Consider the following 21,833-nt stretch of genomic DNA (forward strand, 5'->3'; position numbering starts at 1 on the left):
TCTCTGCCTCGTGATGGCTGGGTGTTGTGTGCTGTCCTTAGCTTAGTTAGGTTTAAGTAGTTCTAAGTTCTAGGGGACTGATGACCATAGATGTTAAGTCCCATAGTGCTCAGAGCCAGAGAGCCCTACCCATTTGTCACATTCGTGTATGATGGTGCACCGGGAGAAAGCCTCAGTGTAAGCTGTCCGTATCAGAATAGCTTCAGCCGGAAACTAAAGTTTCCAAGTCACAACACGATTCAGTATAGACGGCTTGTAACAAGATAACAACGATAGAGCAATATTCTGAGTAAGGGACCTGGCCTTGTTCACGTGATTAACCTTAATGGGGACACAGCTGACTCTGTTCCGAGCTCATATTCGCTTAACCTTTAGAACGGCGTACTTCATAACTTAATTACGTTCAGTGGGTCAGGGTGTGTTTTATCTTCATATTGCTAACCTAAGTTTCCGTCAACTGGATATTCATTAGTTCACTTTGGAGGATATTAGAGCAAACCAGTGAATACGCTTTAGCTTACAGCCATTATTGTCAACGTAAACTGAAGCCACGACCTCAAACTTCGATTTACGTTCAGAAATTGTCAAGTGTGAGTCTCTAATTATGGGAGAGCATTTGCAACAAATAAAATCATTCCTGACGGCTCATATGATGTCTAACGGCTTGAGAAGAGTCATTCAGCACGCATTCTAAGACATTTCTCCTAAGACTCTCATTTATGGCCGTTTACGACGCATTGCGATTGTTGCGTGTTAAGTGCAATTGTCTGTGTAGGATACTTGTGCTATAGCGCCTTTATATTGGAGCTGTTTTTGATGGTTCATCTAGAGAGGATGACCTGTGCACGGTACACTTTGCTTCTCATGCTGAGAAGGACCAAGCGAGACAACAGAATAATTTCCCCATCCACTTGATTGGCATTTCACATTCACTTCATGAAAGTTAATACAGGATTTCGAGGCGCAGCCTAACTATCAGGAAGTAGCTTTTCCTACAGCCTTTATTCTATTCAGGTACTACTTATTTCTAACGATGAAATTTACGAGGTACATACATATCCGTTTCCTTCTCCTCTTTGTGGGCCTTAAGGGCCTTCACTTGGTGCTCATATTTCATCATACTCTTTTGGATCAAATGCGGTTGAGTTATTAGTTAAATTAAGCCGACCCTTTCGAATAGTTTACGGGCCATGAATTTCTTGTGGGATTTTTAGTGCCTGGAGATGACGAAAAAAAAAAAATAAAAAAATAAACTGCATAGTTGACATCAACGGAAGAACCAGAAACTTTCAGCTGTTTGTAGTGCCATTTTCTGTGTGGATACTCGAAGAAAGTTTCACTGCACATAACGTAACACGCGCAACTTTATGTGTCCCCTGTTTCCAACAACAATAAAATGAATGAAAATGAATGAGAAAATGTGGGAAAAAGTTTCTGTCACCGCTCGTTTACAATATTATGGCTTACGTCATCCACCACCACCTGCGATATCTGTCATTTCAGACAAAAGATGACAATGTATTTGAAGGATGAGGCAAATGATCCCGGAAAAGAAAATCAACTGAAATCATTGAGCAGAGGAAAGCAAACTCGACCCTTTAACATAACTTCAGAATTCCGTAAGCTATATGTGTAAGACCTTACTCTCTTGTATCAGTAGTTACCGTAGGTCCCTGGAGCAACGAAGAGCACCAAGGTACTGGAAGAATCCAGCAGGTTATTTCCGTTCTGAAGAAGGGTACTGGGCCTATTCGAACAATTATAGATGCATATTGCTGACGCCTGCTGCAGAAAATGTTTCATGTTTACGTAACATGAGATTTTTCGCGAACGAACCTGTCTTCTGTAGGAATAAATATTGACTCCACAAAAAGATACCTTATATAACTTAGCTCCATCTGTTCGTCCTACAGATCCAGAGGGAAGTACACAACAGAGACTAGGTTGACGACTTGCGGAAGGTATTCCGTACAATTCCGTTAGTTCCATATTTAACAAAACAGAACGCGGACGTAAGTGTGTGTTGACTGATCGTGACAGACGATCATTTGAGAGAATTGTGACGAAAAATAAGAGGAATTCAGCTGTAAGAGTCGCTGCAGAACAGAATGTCGCTCTTGCGAACCCTGTCAGCACCAAAACAACACGGAGCTCCATAAGCAGGGAATTACACGGCTAGCTAGAATATTCCAAAACCACTCATCAGTTGTGCAAATCCCCATAATAGGGGAATATTTTGCCGAAACCATAAAACCTGGGCTATGGGGCAATGGAAGAAAAACATTTGGTCGGATGAGTCTTGTTGTAGACCGTTTCCAACTTCTGATCAAGTTCGTATCCCGAGAGTGAAGCGTGGCGGAGGTTCGGTGATGATTTGGGAGGCCGTACCGTGGTATACCATAGGCCCGTTGTTACTCTGAAAGGCCGCATTACTGCCAAGAATTACGTGACCATTTTGGCTGATCAGGTCCATCTCGTGGTACTGTGTTTTTTTCCAATTGTGATGCTCTGCTGCAAGATGACTGGGCCCTGTTCACACAGCTTACATGGTCCGGTACTGGCCTTGTGAGCACGATGATGAATTGTCGCTTCTCGCCAGACCACCACAATGACCAGATATCGTTATTACTGAGCCTTTGTGGTCTAGTTTGGAGAGAAGGATGCGTGATTGCTATTCACCTCTACCATCGTTACCTAAACTTACCACTATTTTGTAGGAAGCATGGTATACAATTCTCTGGAAAACCAACTAGGGCCTGGATTTATTCATTGCGAGACGATTCGAACCAGTTTTGAATGCCAACGGCTTTCCTACACCGTACTAGTCGCGGTAATGTGTCGTATGTTTCGTGTTTCCATATTTTTGTCCAACAAACCCTGTGCTCAAGATGACCACCATTAATCTTAACATCGTTCATTTACGCATATGACACAGCACTTGCTGTGCAAGGTAGTACTTTTGAGGAGGTAAAAGGAAAACACACAACAGGTTTAAGGCACTATCTGACTATTGTGATAGCAACTACCTGGAGCCAAACCCTTCAAAGTGTGTGCATTCCACTTACGGAACAGAGAGGCTCGGAGGAAACAAAATAACCTGGAGAGGTCATCAGCTAACCCACTGTGACACCCCAAAATACCTCAGAGTAAAGTTAGACCGTTCTCTCGCCTTCAAAGACCACTGCACAGATACAAAAATGAAAATGTGTGCTAGAAATAACATTATTAGGAAGCTGACCGGCAACAACTGGGGAATACATCCACATGTCCTCCACATATCTGCCCTTTCTTTGTGCTTCTCCGCTGTTGAATATGCAACAGCTGTATGACAGAACTCCAGCCATGCCAGAGTGGTAAATATTGCCCTAAATGAAACAGGACGAGTTGTAACCGGTTGCATGCGGGCAACCCCTCTTAATAAAATCTGCTACTTTATGGGCATAGCACCTCCAGACATCCGAAGGAGAACTGCAGCTGAAATAGAAAGAGAGAAGCAGGAGACGGACCAAAGAGACCCTTGTTACGAAAAGAACATCAACCACCAATACTTACATCGAGAAAAAGGTTCCTCCAGACAACACAACCAATTCAGACAACAACTGCAAACCGTATTATACAACTCTGGCATAGCTCATCATCAGAGAAATATTGGAACAACCCCAAAGAAGAACTTGCTGCAGGACATCACCTCCCATACGAGACATGGAAGATCCTCAATAAACTGAGAACTGGAGTATCTCGGTGTAAGGTGAACATGAAGAAGTGGGGATATATCTCACGGGATGAAGTGTGTGAGTGCGGTGAACCACAAGTCCACCAGCACCTACTCAGTTGCAGGAGACTATCAAAACCTGTATCCATGGACGATATGGTTGCCGCCAATGATAAGGCAGTCGGTGTAGCAGCATTATGGGCAGCACGTGGAATATAAATGTGCACATATACTTTGTATATAATGAATACAGAGTATATGTGCACATTTATATTCCACATGCTGCCCAAAATGCTGCTGGTGATGCAATACATCAAAAAACATTTTACATTACCCCAGTTCCCAGAACTCCTCAAGATAGATGTTGACTGTGATATTGTGTCACACACAGTCCATTTGACCAGAGACGTCACTAAACCCGCCCAAAGATGTAAACAACCATGCATGAGCAGCGCCTATTAGGCGGAGGGGGTCAGACAGCCGATCAGTTCGTCATTCCACCAGGAAGGAGGTATACGGCTCGCGTTGTCTGCCTAGACGGTCATTACCGCGGTTCGCTCGCGTCCGCATTCTTACTTTGTGCCAGGGAGGGCTCTCAACAAGGGAAGTGTCCTCGTCTTGGAGTGAACCAAAGTGATGTTGTTCGGAATGGAGGAGATACAGAGAGACAGGAACTGTCGATGACATGCCTAGCAAAGGCCGCCCAAGGGCTATTACTGCAGTCGATGACCGCTACCTACCGATTATGGCTCGGAGGAACCCTGACAGCAACGTCACCATGTTGAATAATGCTTTGCGTGCAGCCACAGGACTTCGTGTTACGACTCAAACTGTGCGCAATGGGCTGCACGATGCGCAACTTCACTCCCGACGTCCATGGCGAGGTCCATCTTTGTAACCACGACACCGTGCAGCACGGTACAGGTTGGCCCAGCAACATTCCAAATGGGCCGTTCAGGATTGGCTTCACGTTCTCTTCACCGATGAGTGTCGCATATGCCTTCAACCGGACAATCGTCGGAGACGTGTTTGGAGGCGACCCGGTCAGGCTGAACGCCTTAGACACACTGTACAGCGAGTGCAGCAAGGTGAAGGTTCCCTGCTGTTTTGGGGTGGCATTATTTGGGGCCGACGTACGCCGCTGGTGGCTATGGAAGGCGCCGTAACGGCTGTACGATACGTGAATGCCATCCTCCGACCAGTAGCGCAACCATATCGGCAGCATATTGGCAAGGCAGTCGTCTTCATGGACGACAATTCGCGCCTCCCTCGTGCACATCTTGTGGATGACTTCCTTCAGGATAACGACATAACTCGACTAGAGTGGTCAGCATGTTCCCCAGACATGAACCCTATTGAACATTCCTGGGATAGATTGAAAAGACGTGATCCACCAACCACTCTGAAGGATAAACGCCGAATCGCCGTTGATGAGTGGGACAATCTGGACCAACAGTACCTTGATGAACTTGTGGATGGTATGCCACGACAAATACAGGCATGCATCAATGCAAGAGGACGTGCTACTGGGTATTAGAGGTGCCAGTGTGTACAGCAATCTGGAGTACCACCTCTGAAGGTCTCGCTGTATGGTGGTACAACATGCAATGTGTGGTTTTCATGAGCAGTAAAAAGTGCGGAAATGATGTTTATGTTGATCTCTGTTTCAATTTTCTGTACAGGTTCCGGTTCTCTCGGAACCGGGGTGATGCAAAACTTTTTTTGATGTATATACATTATGCATAATATGTTATGTTCTGCACACGTATAAAAAAATAAATAAACAAACAAATAAAATCTTTTAATGAGACGCTGTCGGGTGAACTGGCCGTTTCTCATTTGGCTGACTCGAAGCGGCTGCTTTCTGTGGGGAACACCCGCCAGCTGGCTGGCTTAACGTCCGGTAAGTTCTGACGAGTGTCAGCCAACTATCGGCCATCAGCACTCAGCACGCGACGCACGGCTCACATTCCGAAGCGGTCCGCAGCACTCGCAGAATGCGAGCCTGGATATGACAGGCAGCGAGCAGCAGCTCTCGAGCCGGCCAGACGGTGCCGGCGGAAGGAGGTCGGCGGTACTGGCTGCTTCTGCCGCCAGCAGACACAACACAGGGGCTGGCGTGGCTGCCAACACGCTTACCGCAGGTCCGGAAAGCCGGCTGACACTCCACGCACTGGTCACTGGACAATCACGAGCAGCCTGCAACAGCACCCGCAGAACCAGTTTTTATCTTGTATCGTGCTGCAGTCACAGACAAAGAAATAATTACGACATGGGAACGCGTGTCACGAACGTCACATCTGGAGAGCCGTAAGCTGTTGCTCTTCATACATACATGTTTTCCAGTTCGTGTAGCAGCGTAGTGCTCATAATTTCAGATTAAGCATTCAAATAGTCTGATGCCTATTGCCTACAACAGGGTCGGCCACGGCGTGCAAGACTTCAAGCGTGCACAATGTGCCGCCTGCGAGCGGTGCGTGGCTCGGCCTTTCTCGGCAACGCTCGGTAATGTCATCTTTCTTCCGTCCTTCTAGGTACATCACGACATTTCATTTCGCAGTGCAATGTGACACTTTCTTTCAGCATTTGGTACGGTTTGTTTGGTCGGCACGATTTTTGTTCACTATGTCAGAATCGTGGTGTAAGCGCAGTTTATCCTTCGCTGTTTGTTCGTGGTATAAAGAAAGTTTACAGGTCCAGGGACTGTTGTCTCAAAAAACAGGCAGTCCAGAGATATATCATCGTAATCCTTTAAAAAGAAAAAAAAGAAGTTTTTAAAAAGAAAAAAATCTTCAAAAATGAAAGGGAATCACAGAGGAGAAGGATGAGAACTCTCAGTATCTCTTATGTACTAGCACACCATCGAAACAAAGAGTAGGGAGACGTTATACAGTGAAGTGCCAAAGAAACTGATATAGGCAAGTGTATTCAAATACAGAGAGATGTAAACAGGCAGAATACGGCGCTGGAGTAGGCAATGCCTATATAAGTATCTGGCGCAGTTGTTAGGCCGCTTACTGCTGCTATAATGGCAGGTTATCAAGATTTAAGTGAGTTTGAACGTGGTTTTATAGTCGGCGCACGAGCGATGGGACACAGAGCCTCCGAGGTAGTGCTGAAGTGGGAAATTTCCCGTGCGACCATTTCACGAGTGTACAATGAATGTCAGGAATCCGGTAAAACGTCAAATCTCCCACCTTGCTGCCGCCGGAAAAAGATCCTGCAAGAGCGGGACCAACGACGGAAGAGAAAATTTGGAAATTTGAGGTAAGTTTCTATGGGACCAAACTGCTGAGTTTATTCGTCCATAGGCTTACATACTACTTAATGTAACTTAAACCAACATACGCTAGGGATAACACACACACCCTTGCCCGAGAGAGGACTTAAACCTCCCACAGGTAGGGGGGGAGGGGGGGGGGTTGGCGACGTGGCGAACCGTGGCATGGCGCCCTAGACCACGCTGAAGGAAGAGAATCGTTCAACGTGCCAGAAGTGAAACCCTTCAGCAAATTATTGCAAATTTCAATGTTGAGCCATCAACGAGTGTCAACGTGTGAACCATTTAACGAAACATATGGGCTTTCGAAGCCGAAGGCCCACTCATGTTCCTTTGATGACTGCACGACACATAACTTTACACCTCGCCTGGGCCCGTCAACACCGACACTGGACTGTTGATGACTGGAAACATGTCCCCTGGTGGGACGAGTCTCGTTTCAACGTTCAAACACGATCGAAGTTGTACCGAGTTTTGCGATGTTTCTGGAAAACTCGAGTCCATTGGAATGCAAGTATCGTTTGCCCAACTCTAGCTTAATTACTTCGACATAATCTCTAGTAACAAATAAAACCTCCTTCATTTCTGTATCTGGTCACTATGACGTGCACTGGATAACTATTTGATGTATGTACGATCACACTTTGCTCTTGATACTCTTCCTCTTCTACTTCTTCTTCTTATTTGCGCTGTCCGATATCTCTAGGGGTTCGGCTTAGTTATATGGGTTGTGACAATCTTACTGGTTGCTGGTGGCTAGATACCCTTCTTGTCGCCACCCTGCTCCTGGTGAATACGAGGAAAGAAAAAATCGTTAAACCATCTGCACCTGGTTGATTTTCCGCAGCTTGCGGAAGAACACAGCCAACCTCTTTTGAAGTAGGATGATGCTCTATCATATAGGTATCTATGTGGAGGGTACAAAACTGATTCAAGCACAGTTACTTCGCGGATGCACTAGGAGACGAAAAGCTGTCATACGTCATCCGCAAAACTTCAGTTGCACAGTGACCGTTTCTTCTGTGGGCATATGAAGAATGTAGTTTACGCTCTGAATATTCGTTCCTTTAACCAGTTGCCTGACACGATGGTGGAACCTGAGTCGCTATACAAATAGTATCCACATCAATCATTATGAACAAACGTGGGAAACTTAGGCTTATAATTGTACAGTAACAAACTTCGTCTTATCACTTATTATCATTCTTAATGCCAGGAATTCAGTTCCACCTATAGTGCAAACAACTGTCATTTATAAATGCTCAAAATTGTTTAAGCTCCTTTGCACCATCACCAGTGGGTACTTTTATTCATTTCTGTGGAATGAAAATATGTTTTAATTATTAGCATTCTAACAAAATTTGAGCCTAAAAAATGGATTGTTTGTTGTGTCTTCTACGTTATTTTTCTATTACTAGGTTCTGTAGGACCCAGCAATGAGAAATTGAGATAATAACCGTAGCAAACATAATCTGTTTTCTGCCTAAATGTATTGGAAAATTAGTATTTACAACAGGCAATAAAAGAACGACGACAGGTTTGGCCGGCTTGACCGGTCTCCACGTGATGTCACAAAGGCACATCGGCAGCACGTGATCTTGCGCGCCTTGTTTGTGTACAACCAGCAGTGGACCACTCCCGAGTGACTGGACGGTACTGCAGGTTGCAGACAAACAAGGCGAGTAGAATCACGCGCTGCCGACGTGGCTTTGTGACGTCAAGAGGACACTGGTCAAGCCGCCCAGCCCTGTCGTCGTGCTTTTATTGCCTTGAACGAGGAAACATTGTCGTGGTTCGCCACGCTGAGTAGTTACTGAGCGGACAATACGTGGTTCGTATGCCACATGCACCCTTAGTAGTTACATTATTTATCTTAAGCAAATAATGAAGATTCGCATCTTAGACATACGACAAATGAATAAATGACCTTAGCCATTGGTGTAATTGACGTATATTCTCCTCCACGCATTTCGCAATTTTGTGCAAGTATTTGCAAATCGTTTGCTGACACATTACGAAACATCGAATGCCATGATAATGCCAACGAGTACTGGAATATGTTGAAAGAAGGAATCATAAAAGAAGGACTATGTTGAAAGAAGGAATCATAAAAGAGGGACAGAAAAGCATAAGATATGTAAACGGGTAAAGAACAAAAATGCCGTGGGTTACACAGGAAATGATTTCGAAGACGGAGGAGAGAAGAAAATTGAAAAATAAAAATAAAGAAAATGCAAGAAAAACATACTGAAGGCTGGATAACGAACTGCGCGGAGAAACAGGGCAGGATAGAAAAAAACAGCAAAAAGAGGAGTGTGACTCAACTGAAGAACTGGAGAGGGAGGATAAATATGCTTTACTGTAGAACAGAGTTAAGACTACGACATGGGATCAAAAAAAGTGCTACAGTGTAAATGATACCGAGACAGGACCAAGATCATAATGGAATAAGTAGAGTGTGCAATAGCTACAGTGAAAAATGAGAAAGCAGTAGTACAGATACAACACCAGGAGAAATACTAAAATGCATGAAGCAAGAAGGAATCTGAGTGATATTGAGGTGACAAATATATGACACAGGTGATAGACCAGAGGACCTGCTGACAACAGCAATGATTGCCATATCAAAGAAACGAGGAACCTAGAAATGTAGTGAGCAAAGGATAATTACCCTGATTTCACATGAAAGCAAAGTTATGTCAAGAACCATTAATAAAAGACTGGTCTTAGATGGAATACAAGCACAAAAGATGCAATAGGACTCTTACGAATTTTGGGAGAGAGGGTTATTGAAAAGGGAAGAGACTTATGAGAGCTATTCGGAAAGTAAAGTCTGACAGGCCGTGAAACTGAAACGACAGGGATAACCCAATGAGGCTTTGCACAGATGTATTGGGCAGAGTCTCTAGCATGTCTGTCGATCGCGTAATGTCGATCTTTTCAGTTCTGAGCACATAAATATGCCTAGAACAATAGCGTCTTACGCCAAGTACGTGTACCTGCTGAGAGGTTTCGCCTGATTTCATGCAACCCCACATAACATAACTGTCATTTGTTTCCTTCCTCATGGCAATATTCTCGTCCGGACACAGCAGAGACCATGAGGACGTCTCTTCCCGTTTTCGATTGGGAGTGTTTGATCACCCACCATAAAGTCTAGACTGGGCTCTCTCTGATGTTCATCTCTGCTCACATGAACCGCTGGCTATGAAGTCAACATTTTAGCACAAACAACAAACTGCAGACCAGCGCAGATAAGTGGCGGAGAGAACAGGCGGCTGCATTCTATAAAAATGGTATTCGTAAGTTGGTACACGCTATGACAAATGTCTCCGTCGGAGCGGCGACTATCGACTATGTAGAGAAGTAACTGCAAGGCGTAAGTAACTGTTGCAAATAGGCCTAAAATTTTTTGATTTTGACTGTGGTTTTGATTTCGCGACGATCAGGCTTTACTTTCCGAATAGCCTTCGTATATACACTCCTGGAAATGGAAAAAAGAACACATTGACACCGGTGTGTCAGACCCACCATACTTGCTCCGGACACTGCGAGAGGGTTGTACAAGCAATGATCACACGCACGGCACAGCGGACACACCAGGAACCGCGGTGTTGGCCGTCGAATGGCGCTAGCTGCGCAGCATTTGTGCACCGCCGCCGTCAGTGTCAGCCAGTTTGCCGTGGCATACGGAGCTCCATCGCAGTCTTTAACACTGGTAGCATGCCGCGACAGCGTGGACGTGAACCGTATGTGCAGTTGACGGACTTTGAGCGAGGGCGTATAGTGGGCATGCGGGAGGCCGGGTGGACGTACCGCCGAATTGCTCAACACGTGGGGCGTGAGGTCTCCACAGTACATCGATGTTGTCGCCAGTGGTCGGCGGAAGGTGCACGTGCCCGTCGACCTGGGACCGGACCGCAGCGACGCACGGATGCACGCCAAGACCGTAGGATCCTACGCAGTGCCGTAGGGGACCGCACCGCCACTTCCCAGCAAATTAGGGACACTGTTGCTCCTGGGGTATCGGCGAGGACCATTCGCAACCGTCTCCATGAAGCTGGGCTGCGGTCCCGCACACCGTTAGGCTGTCTTCCGCTCACGCCCCAACATCGTGCAGCCCGCCTCCAGTGGTGTCGCGACAGGCGTGAATGGAGGGACGAATGGAGACGTGTCGTCTTCAGCGATGAGAGTCGCTTCTGCCTTGGTGCCAATGATGGTCGTATGCGTGTTTGGCGCCGTGCAGGTGAGCGCCACAATCAGGACTGCATACGACCGAGGCACACAGGGCCAACACCCGGCATCATGGTGTGGGGAGCGATCTCCTACACTGGCCGTACACCACTGGTGATCGTCGAGGGGACACTGAATAGTGCACGGTACATCCAAACCGTCATCGAACCCATCGTTCTACCATTCCTAGACCGGCAAGGGAACTTGCTGTTCCAACAGGACAATGCACGTCCGCATGAATCCCGTGCCACCCAACGTGCTCTAGAAGGTGTAAGTCAACTACCCTGGCCAGCAAGATCGCCGGATCTGTCCCCCATTGAGCATGTTTGGGACTGGATGAAGCGTCGTCTCACGCGGTCTGCACGTCCAGCACGAACGCTGGTCCAGCTGAGGCGCCAGGTGGAAATGGCATGGCAAGCCGTTCCACAGGACTACATCCAGCATCTCTACGATCGTCTCCATGGGAGAATAGCAGCCTGCATTGCTGCGAAAGGTGGATATACACTGTACTAGTGCCGACATTGTGCATGCTCTGTTGCCTGTGTCTATGTGCCTGTGGTTCTGTCAGTGTGATCATGTGATGTATCTGACCCCAGGAATGTGTCAATAAAGTTTCCCCTTCCTGGGACAATGAATTCACGGTGTTCTTATTTTAATTTCCAGGAGTGTATGATTGCTAAGAAAGCCGCTATTGCGTCTGCGTACTCTGAAAGGAACCTGATTGGTATACCATCTGAACCGGAAGACTTGCCTTTCTTAAGTGATTTGAACTGTTTCGCAACACCTAAGATATCTACTTTTATGTCACTCATACTAACCGCTGTTATGGTTTCGAATTCTGGAATATTTACTTCGTCTTCTTTCGTGAAGTAATTACGGAAAACAGTATTTAGTAACTCCGCTTTAGAAGCACCATCATCGGTAACATTTCCATCGCTATCGCGCAGTGACGGTATTGACTGTTTTTTTGCCACTGGTGTACTTTACATACGACCAGAATCTGTTTGTGTTGTCTACCATATTTTGAGACAATGTTTCATTGTAGAAACTGTTAAAATCATCTCGCATTGACGTCCACACTAAATTTCGGGCTTACGTGAAACTTAGCCAGTCATGGGGATTTTGCGTTCTTCTGAATTTGGCATGCTTTTTTCGTTGCTTCTGTAACAGTGTTCTGATGTGTTTTGTGTTCCATGGTGGATCAGTCCCGTCCCATAGTAACTTATGCGGTATGAATCTATCTATTTCTGTCGATACTGTATCTTTGAATATCCTATAACTTTTGTCACCCTAGTGTAAAATCACTGCTGTGAGAGGATAAGTGGTACCGTCGTTGTACCGCCTGCTTCTCAGAGCCTTAACGCGCCGCCGTTGCGCTGTTTGCACAGTGACGTCACGCAGCGGCTACGAGGGCACCCTGCGGCAGAGGATGGGCAGCCGCCTGCGGAAGGCGTTCTCTCGGAAGACGCTCCTCAAGAGGCTGCCCGTGCTGTCGTGGCTGCCGCGCTACTCCACCGAGGACGCCGTGGGGGACCTGGTGGCCGGCGTCACCGTCGGACTCACCGTCATCCCCCAGTCGCTCGCTTACTCCAGCGTCGCCGGCTTGCCGCCACAGGTAAGCGCCGGACCTCAGACAAGGTGTGGTGACTGGATCAGCCTTGTCCACTTATTCACCCTTCAACACGTCACATTTTCTACAACTGTGAGTGGCTTGGCGGAGGCTTTGGTTGTAGAAGTCTGCCTTGTGGTTGCTCAGGAGACGTTCCGCTTGCAGCGACTGATCTGTAGATGATGAGTGATACGAATAAAACTGGCGATATCACTGCGTTCGCCGTTTCCCAGTCAGACTGGTGGAAGTATATGCTAATCAGCTAACCCTGGACCGTGGAGACTTCTTCACTTGGCAGGTCTTTCGCCGCCTAATAGATTAATTTAAAGAAAGAGGAACAGGGGGAAAGCCACATAACAGCGATAGCCAGTAAAGGCGATAAAATTTGAGTGTGTACAAGGGATGTTAAATAATAAAGAGACAAATTGATGTAGAAAAATCCTACTTTACAAAACGAAACTTTTACTACTTCTGAACATAATATTGATACGTTGCTCCCAACGATGAACCGCATTTTCTTATACCTCATGTAACGAAGTTTTTGTCTTGTTGTCTGAGCCACTTTCCCACAAATTCTTGGATGTCCTCGTTGTTGCTGAACTGTTTCCACGTAACGCCTTCTTGAGTGGACCAAGGAAATTAAAATCCGAGGGACTCACTGGAAATGAGCTTCTTTCGTTGTGGGATCCTTAAGCATATCTTAACCCCGAACATAAAGACGTTACTTCAGGAAAGAAGGCTTCTCTGGAAGCATCACCTACAGCTACATTTACAAAAAAAAAAAAAAAATGGTTCAAATGGCTCTGAGCACTATGGGACTCAACTGCTGTGGTCATTAGTCCCCTAGAACTTAGAACTACTTAAACCTAATTAACCTAAGGACATCACACACACCCATGCCTGAGGCAGGATTCGAACCTGCGACCGTAGCAGCAGCGCGGCTCCGGACTGGAGCGCCTACAACCGCACGGCCACCGCGGCCGGCTAGCTACATTTACATGTACATATATATATACACGTAAGGCGCGTGTGGGAGGGTACCGTGCACCACTATTAGTCATTTCCTTTCCTATTCCACTTGCAAATAGGGCGAGGGAAAAACGACTGCCAATACACTGAAAAGCTAAAACATTATGATCACTGCCCAACGCGACGTTGGATACCTCCTGGTGGCGCTGTGGGCACGTGACGCGGTAGCAAAAGTATGTAAGCGGAGCAGGCACGGACGGCGGATCACCCTAGCGAACATATGGGCTGCAAATTAGGAAATCCATTGACAAAGGACAGATTATTATTAAGAAGAACTTGCGAGCGAGTGTCTCTAAAACGGCGAAGCTGGTCGAATGTTCACGTGCTACTGTCGTGAGCATCTAAGGAAAGAGGTAGAAGGACAGTGAAACTACCACTAGGCGCTAAATGCTCTACGTCCACGACTATTCAGAAAATTTTGCGTTCGGAGGCTTGTCTGCTCTGTAAAGTAGAATACATGCTGATCTGTGGCATCTCTGGTGAAAGAGCACAATGCTAGTGGACGCACAAGTGTTTCGGATTACACTGTTCATCGTAAGTTGTTGAGCATGGAGCTCCGCAGCAGACCACTCTTACGTGTTCACTTGTTGACCCAACGACATCATCAGTTACGATTGCGGTGGGCACGGGTCTGTCGGGATTCGATCGTCGGTCTATGGAAACGTGTCGGCTCTTCGGTTGATTCACATTTTTGCCACACTAGGTCGATGATCGCTTCCACAAACGCCGTCATCTAGGTGAACGGTGGCTGAAAACTTGTAGAGCTTCACGAATGCAGGCTGGTGGGAGCAGTATTATGCTATAGGAGCAGTACTATGCCTCTGCGCTTGCATGGATCCTGTGGCAGTAATAGAAAACACGCTAACAGCTGTGAACCACCTGAATCCATGTTTGATGTCTTCTCCGACGGCGAAGTCATCTTTCAGCAGTATAATCGTCCATTTCTCGGAGCCAGAACCATTCTACATTAGTTTGAGCAGCATTGTAGTGTACTCACGTTGATATCTCGGCGACCAAATTCGTACGATGTAAATACTATGGAGTCCATATGGATCGCTATCGGGCGCTATCATCACGTACGCAAGTCAGTGGCGCGCTATTTACGCGAATTACATTACCTGTGCACAGGCATCTAATGCCACATACCTCCACAAACATAGCAACAAACTGTTGGATCCTTGATACGCAGAATCAGTGATGTATTTCTTTGAAAAGACGGGCAGTCAAGCTCATAAACAGATGGTCATAATGTTTTGGCTCATTAGTGTATGCCTCCGTACGAGCCCTAATTTCTCATACCTTATGCTCGCGGTCCTTACGCGAAATGTATGTTGGCACCAATAGAATCGTTCTGCAGTCGCTTCGAATGCTACTACTACCAGTTTCCAATGGCTCAGAAGTCGAAACAAGACAAGATTTTGCAGACACGGTGCTGTCATGGATTTAAGCTTTAATAAATTATTAGTAAGCTGAAGCCTAACATATCGCTTAAATATTTAGGAATAACACGAACAAGCGATCAGTATTGGAAGACGCACGGGGAACTTAAATTACAATATTTGGAAGAGTGCCAACGTTGTTCACGCGAAAATCATGTGAATAAATTGTGTGTGTCGGTATTTGAGGAGGACTGTGCAACAGTTCCTCTAGTACCATATTGCTTCTACCCTAGGAATGATAATATGGCGTCAGTGGCCGGGAGTTCCCACGCGGGAAGTTCAGCCGCCAAGTGCAAAACTTATTGAGGGCGACGCCACATAGGGCGACCTCCGTGTCGACAATGGGGATGAAATGTTGATGATGACAGCATAACAACCAACCCCTGAGAGGAGAAAATCTCCCACCCCAGCCGGTAATCGAACCTGTGCCCCCGTGTGTGGCATTCCAACGCGCTGACCATTCAGTTAATGGGGCGGACACCTGGGGATAATGAGAATAAGGAATGACACACTACGAAGCTTACAGCTGCATACGGAGAGGTACTCTCCTCTACCTAAATACGCGAATAGAATAGAACAGAAAATCTTTAATACAGATACGAACTGTACATCCAAATCTGACAGCTTTCTTAAAGAAAATGGTTCAAATGGCTCTGAGCACTATCGGACTTAACATCTTAGGTCATCAGTCCCCTAGAACTTAGAACTACTTAAACCTAACTAACCTAAAGAATTAACACACATTCATGCCCGAGGCAGGATTCGAACCTGCGACCGTAGCAGTCCCGCGGGTCCGGACTGTAGCGCCCAGAACCGCACGGCCAGCTTTCTTAAAAACAACACGTTGTAAAATATGTACATGTGTCTAGACTATACGATAAAATCTCTTCACACTATGGGCGACGAGCGTTTTACGTGCAGCTGATGGGGTTTTTGAAGGCTCTTCATCTATGCAAACAAATATCGTTTCTTCCTCGATCGCTGTAATGTTGTACTCCTTGTCCTGCCTCCCATAAGCAATGGAAGAGTTCTGGAAACAAGGTGTGTGTTGAAAGTCTGTTGCGGGGATACCCATTGTCGACGCTCAAGTCGCCCAATGGGGCGTCGCACTCAAGAAGAGGCACTTGGCGGCCGGACTTGCCGACTGGGAACTCCAGGCCACTGACGCCATATTATCATGCCTACGGTGACCGTTCGTATTACCCAACAAACAAATCGTGCCTGCTTGCTCCACAACTGTGTACAATACAATTTCGCGAGGGCTGATGCACTTTTAACTTCAACGTTTAAATACAGACTGTAGCGTTACAGTTGTTGTATCAAGACAGGCTATATCAGTCTACTCTCAGGGAGTTTTCTGTCTCCAGACCTCACGGTTGGATGGTTGATTAGTTGATTTGCGGGAAGGGACCAAACAGTGAGGTCATCGGTCCCATTGGGTTAGGGAAGGATGGGGAAGGAAGTCGGCCGCGCCCTTTCAAAGGAACCTCCCGGCATTTGCCTGAAGCGATGTTAGGGAAACCACGGAAAACCTAAATCATGATCAGCGGACGTGGATTTGAATCGTCGTCCTCCCGAATACGAGTCCAGTGTGCTAACCATTCGCCACCTCGGTCGGTCAAACCTCACACATACTGGTCGCTTTTATGCACCCTACAAGGTTAACAGTAAAGAATAAAATAAATTTGTTTACTACATCATACAAAGAGCTACTCGTATTCCATTGATAGAGTTATCTGAAGTACACCTAGCTTGATAATTGGCGGCTTATTGTATTCTGCATCAATCCTTACCTCAAACTGATACGTTTGTTTTTCTGTGTCATTCCCGAAAGTTTTTGTCATGATTACGGAAACATCTTGTTTAGTTGCGACATGTGAATCGGGATTTGAAAAAAATAACCTATAGTTTATTTCTATTCCATGCGTGGTGTCTGTTCTTTCGGACACGCCCGAAAAAGCAGAAACCACACTGTAATGATTTCGGGGCTGTGTAAATAAATGATGAAAGAGAAATACGGACTTCAACCGCACGAGGACTTTAAATAATTCAGTGGCAACAAGTGAAAACCTGTGCAAGACAGGCATTCTAAGCCGGATTTCCTGCTTTACGCGAATGGCTGGCTTAATCGCTTCGGCTATCCGAGCACTCTTCACGTCCGATCCAAATACCCAACTTGTCGCGCACAACTCCCGTAGCGTTTTCCTCATTGCTCGCAGCACATCACATTGTTCCCGCAAGACGACTGGGAATTTGGGTAGGATGTGAAGCACGCTTCGATAGCCGAAGTTGTTAAGGTGACCGCTTGCACAAAGTGGGAAAACTCGTTTCGAGTCCCGGTCCGTCACAGGTGTTCACTCATCGTCATTGATTTACACTCAAGTGACAAAAGTCACGGGGTAACGATATGCACATATACAGTTGGCGCTACTATAACGTACACAAGGCATAAAAGGACAATGCATTAGCGGAGCTGTTATTTGTACTCGGGTGATTTGTATGCACAGATCTCCGACTTGATTATGGTTGCACGGCTGGAATTAACAGACCCTGAACGCGAAATGGTATTTGGAGTTAGACGCATGGGACATTCCACTTTTGAAATAGTTATAGAAGTCATTATTCTGAGATTGTGTCAAAAGTGTGTCGAGAATATCAAATTTCGGGCGTTTTCTCACCCCAAAGGCAACTCAATGTTCGATGGCCTTCATTTAACGACCGAGAGCAGAGGCGTTTGCATAGAGTTATCGGTGCTAAATAACAGACGATCAACCGCAGAAATCAATGTGGGACGTACGACGAACGAATCCGTCAGGACAGTGCTGCGAAATTGGGCGTAAGTGGACTATGGCAGCAGACGACCGACCTGAGAGCCTTTGCTAACAGCACGATGTCGTCTGCAGCGCTTCTCCTGGGCTCGTAACCATATCGGTTGGGACCTAGACGACTGGGGAAACCGTGGGCTGGTCAGATGAGTCCTGATTTCAGTTGGTAAGAGCTGATGGTAGAATTCGAGTATGGCGCAGATTCTACGAGGCCATGGGCCCTATTTGTCAACAAGGCACTGTGCAAGCTGGTGGTGGCTCAATGATGGTGTGGGCTGTGTTTGCATCGATCATTCGCTGGAAATAGCTATGTTCGGCTGCTTCGAGCCATTTTTCAGCCATTCATGGACTTCATGTCCTCAAACTACTATGAATTTTTTATGGATGACAATGCGCCATGTCACTGGGAGCCAGTTGTTCGCGACTGGCTTGAAGAACGTTCTGGACAATTCAAGCGAACGATTTGGCCATCCAGATCGTCCGGCAACTCTTTCGCAATTATGGAAGGCTATAGAGGCAGTATGGCTCAATATTTCTGCAGGGGGCTTCCAACGACTTGTTGCGTCCATGCCACGGCGAGTTGCTAAACTATTCCGAACAAAAGAAGGTCCAACACGATATTATGAAGTATCCCATGACTTATGGCACCTCAGTGCATTTCAGTGCCGTAACGCTGCTGACGTCGGTACTTCTCTTTCATCACATCATTTTATTGTTGGGAAAATGAAAAATTACCTGACTATTTGTGTTTCCTTTCTAAACTGGTAATATCAATCACTAGAAATTATTAACTTCCTTTGTAGGCCCTGTTAAATTCCTGAAGAGACGACAACGTCATATACGGTGTGTCTTTTTCGTTCAGGCAGTGCTGAGACTCCCGCAGCAACGCCAGACGTGCGTAGCCGGACGCTTTGCTTTGTTTACATTGGCGGCACCGCTTGGCTGTTGCAGTACGGGCTGTACGGGTCATTCATGGGCTGTTTCCTGTACGTGCTGCTGGGCAGCTGCAAGGACGTGCCGATGGGCCCCACGGCCATCATCTCGCTGCTGACGTTCCAGTCGGTGCGCGGCATGGGCCCCGAGCACGCCATCCTGCTCGGCTTCCTCACCGGAGTCGTCCAAGTTGTTATGGGCATTCTCGGACTCGGTAAGCAGGACAGCGGGCGATCGCTGGGACGCTGGGCTCCACTGCGAGCAGTGCGTTTTCAATTCATCTTCTTTCGCAGATCTGTATATGAGCTCGACAAGCCTATATACTATGTATGGTGGAGGGTACGAAGTGCAGCAGATTCAACCATCCCTAACCACCGCCGCTATTCAATTCATACGAGAAGACAGACTGTCGGTACTCAGACTAATGCCGGCCGAAGTGGCCGTGCGGTTAAAGGCGCTGCAGTCTGGAACCGCAAGACCGCTACGGTCGCAGGTTCGAATCCTGCCTCGGGCATGGATATTTGTGATGTCCTTAGGTTAGTTAGGTTTAACTAGTTCTAAGTTCTAGGGGACTAATGACCTCAGCAGTTGAGTCCCATAGTGCTCAGAGCCATTTGAACCATTTGAACTCAGACTAATGTGATGTAGTCATAAAGCTCTAATTACCATCCCGGAAAAATGAAGTTCTGTGATTTTTATTTTTTTGCTGTATGTGAGGTTATAGCTGAGATTTAAGTATACCGCTGTAAAACTGTTAAGACCTGAACCCAGTGACCTTCGCCGTGAACAGGTAGATCAAGTGAATCATTGATCAAAAGTTGCACAACAGATAATTATATGAAACATCTGAAGTTAAACAGGTGTGGCCCAATTATACATGAAATATCGCCACCATACCTCACAAAGATATCGGTAGGGCTTGATCTACTTATGGAATGAAACAAGAGGTATTATCGTATTACCGTAATACAGGTCTTACCGTATTACTGTATTACATGTCATGTTTTGGGTATCAAATATTAAAATATTGACCGGTTTAAGTGCCTTGCAGTTGACCTAGACACTTAAGATGGGACTAGTTGTAGCAGCCGCATTGCACGAGAAAATGCGAAAAGTGTTAATTTGTAGTAAAAACTTAAGAAAACCTCCCGTGTTTGTCATTTGTTTTCGTACTGACGTAATGCCAGTGTAGTGGACTGACAAGGCAGCCAGTCCACAGTGACGGGTAGCCGAAAGGGCACACGTACACACACGCCGACTGGCGCGAAGTCTGGAACAGGATTCGTAATGAATGTGATAAAGAAAAGAACGTAGCTACTAGAACACTTAACTTTTATATCGTCCTTTGGTATACAGCATTCTTGATGATACAAGTGAGACTATCTTGATATACATGCAATGGTACAAATGGCGCCTTGCTAGGTCGTAGCCATTAACTTAGCTGAAGGCTATTCTAACTGTCTCTCGGCAATTGAGAGAAAGGCTTCGTACGTGTAGTCGCTAGCAATGTCGTCCGTACAACTGGGGCGAGTGCTAGTAAGTCTCTCGAGACCTGCCGTGTGGTGGCGCTCGATCTGCGATACTGACAGTGGCGACACGCGGGTCCGACATGTACTAATGGACCGCGGCCGATTTAAGCTACCACCTAGCAATTGTGGTGTCTGGCGGTGACACCACAGCCAGAACATCACCTTGCTCTCCTTTCTCTCGGAAAAGTTTACATTTATCGGCTGGAAATTTTGTCACGTACTGAGGTATCCAGTCTCTTCGTATTGTACAAAATAGAAGCTTCTAAGTTAATGCAATCGACAAGTAAGCCGTATTACAGGTCATGTCTTAGTTATTGGAAATTCAGTTATTGACCGGTTTAAGTGCCTTGCAGTTGATCTAGGACCTTAAGATTTTGCTTGTGAGGAGGTGTAGCCGCTACGTTGCACAAAAAAATGCGAGAAGTATTAATTTGTAGTAAAAAATTAAGGAAACCTAATGTTATTGTGATTTGTTTTCGTACTGATTTAATGCCAGAACTTCGCATTGCTCGCCTTTCTCTCGGGAAAGTTTACATTTATGGGCTGGAAATTTATGTCACGTACTGAGGTATCCAGTCTCTTCGTTCTGTACAAAACAGAAGCTTCTAAGTTAATGCAGTTGACAAGTAAGCCGTATTACACGTCATGTTTAAGTTATCGAAAATTCAATTATCGAGCGGTTTAAGTGCCTTGCAGTTGACCTAGGACCTTGTCAGGTGGGTTGCGGAGTATGGATGTAGGTCTAGATGTAGGTCACAATGCAGCCTTGTTTATTACTAAACGTATGGACTTCGCTTTTGAACACAGAATGGGTATAAAAAGTATACAATTAGATTGATGAGGTTACAAATGAGCTATATCAATAACATAATAGTACCTCGGCAAAGGCGGATAAACAGAAGTGATGATAAGGAGGGAAATTAACTATGTTCACGTGAACCATCAATGATTGCTAAATTAACTATAAGAATGAAGGATCAGACCCAGAAAAGAACATCCTTGCATTAGGTTCCTTGCTTAAGCACATACTGAGTTGAATTTGCTTAATGCACAGATGAATTCAGAGTACCAAAACCTAATTCGAATCAGTGGACTTCACAGTCACCTCGAAATGTCATCCACCAAGGGTTGACTTGCTTATCATGCTTTGCACAATCAGAGACAAAGAATGACTATGGTGTTAGTTGAAAATCTGAGTTCAACCCATCATCTGTGAACATGACACTGCAGATCTGGAACGAAGT

At 46.0% G+C, this 21,833-nt stretch overlaps 1 protein-coding gene across 1 annotated transcript in view; it reads left to right on the plus strand.

The window, feature by feature from the left end:
• Positions 1–21,833, plus strand: part of LOC126236076 (sodium-independent sulfate anion transporter-like) — a 169,290-nt gene that overhangs the window by 90,674 nt on the left and 56,783 nt on the right. The window contains exons 3-4 of the mRNA XM_049945136.1: positions 12,614–12,840; positions 19,079–19,274. Of these exons, the coding sequence (XP_049801093.1) occupies positions 12,614–12,840; positions 19,079–19,274 (423 nt within the window). The remainder of the gene's footprint in view (positions 1–12,613; positions 12,841–19,078; positions 19,275–21,833) is intronic.

The sequence above is a fragment of the Schistocerca nitens genome, chromosome 2 (assembly GCF_023898315.1).
Source record: "Schistocerca nitens isolate TAMUIC-IGC-003100 chromosome 2, iqSchNite1.1, whole genome shotgun sequence".
NCBI lineage: Eukaryota > Metazoa > Arthropoda > Insecta > Orthoptera > Acrididae > Schistocerca > Schistocerca nitens.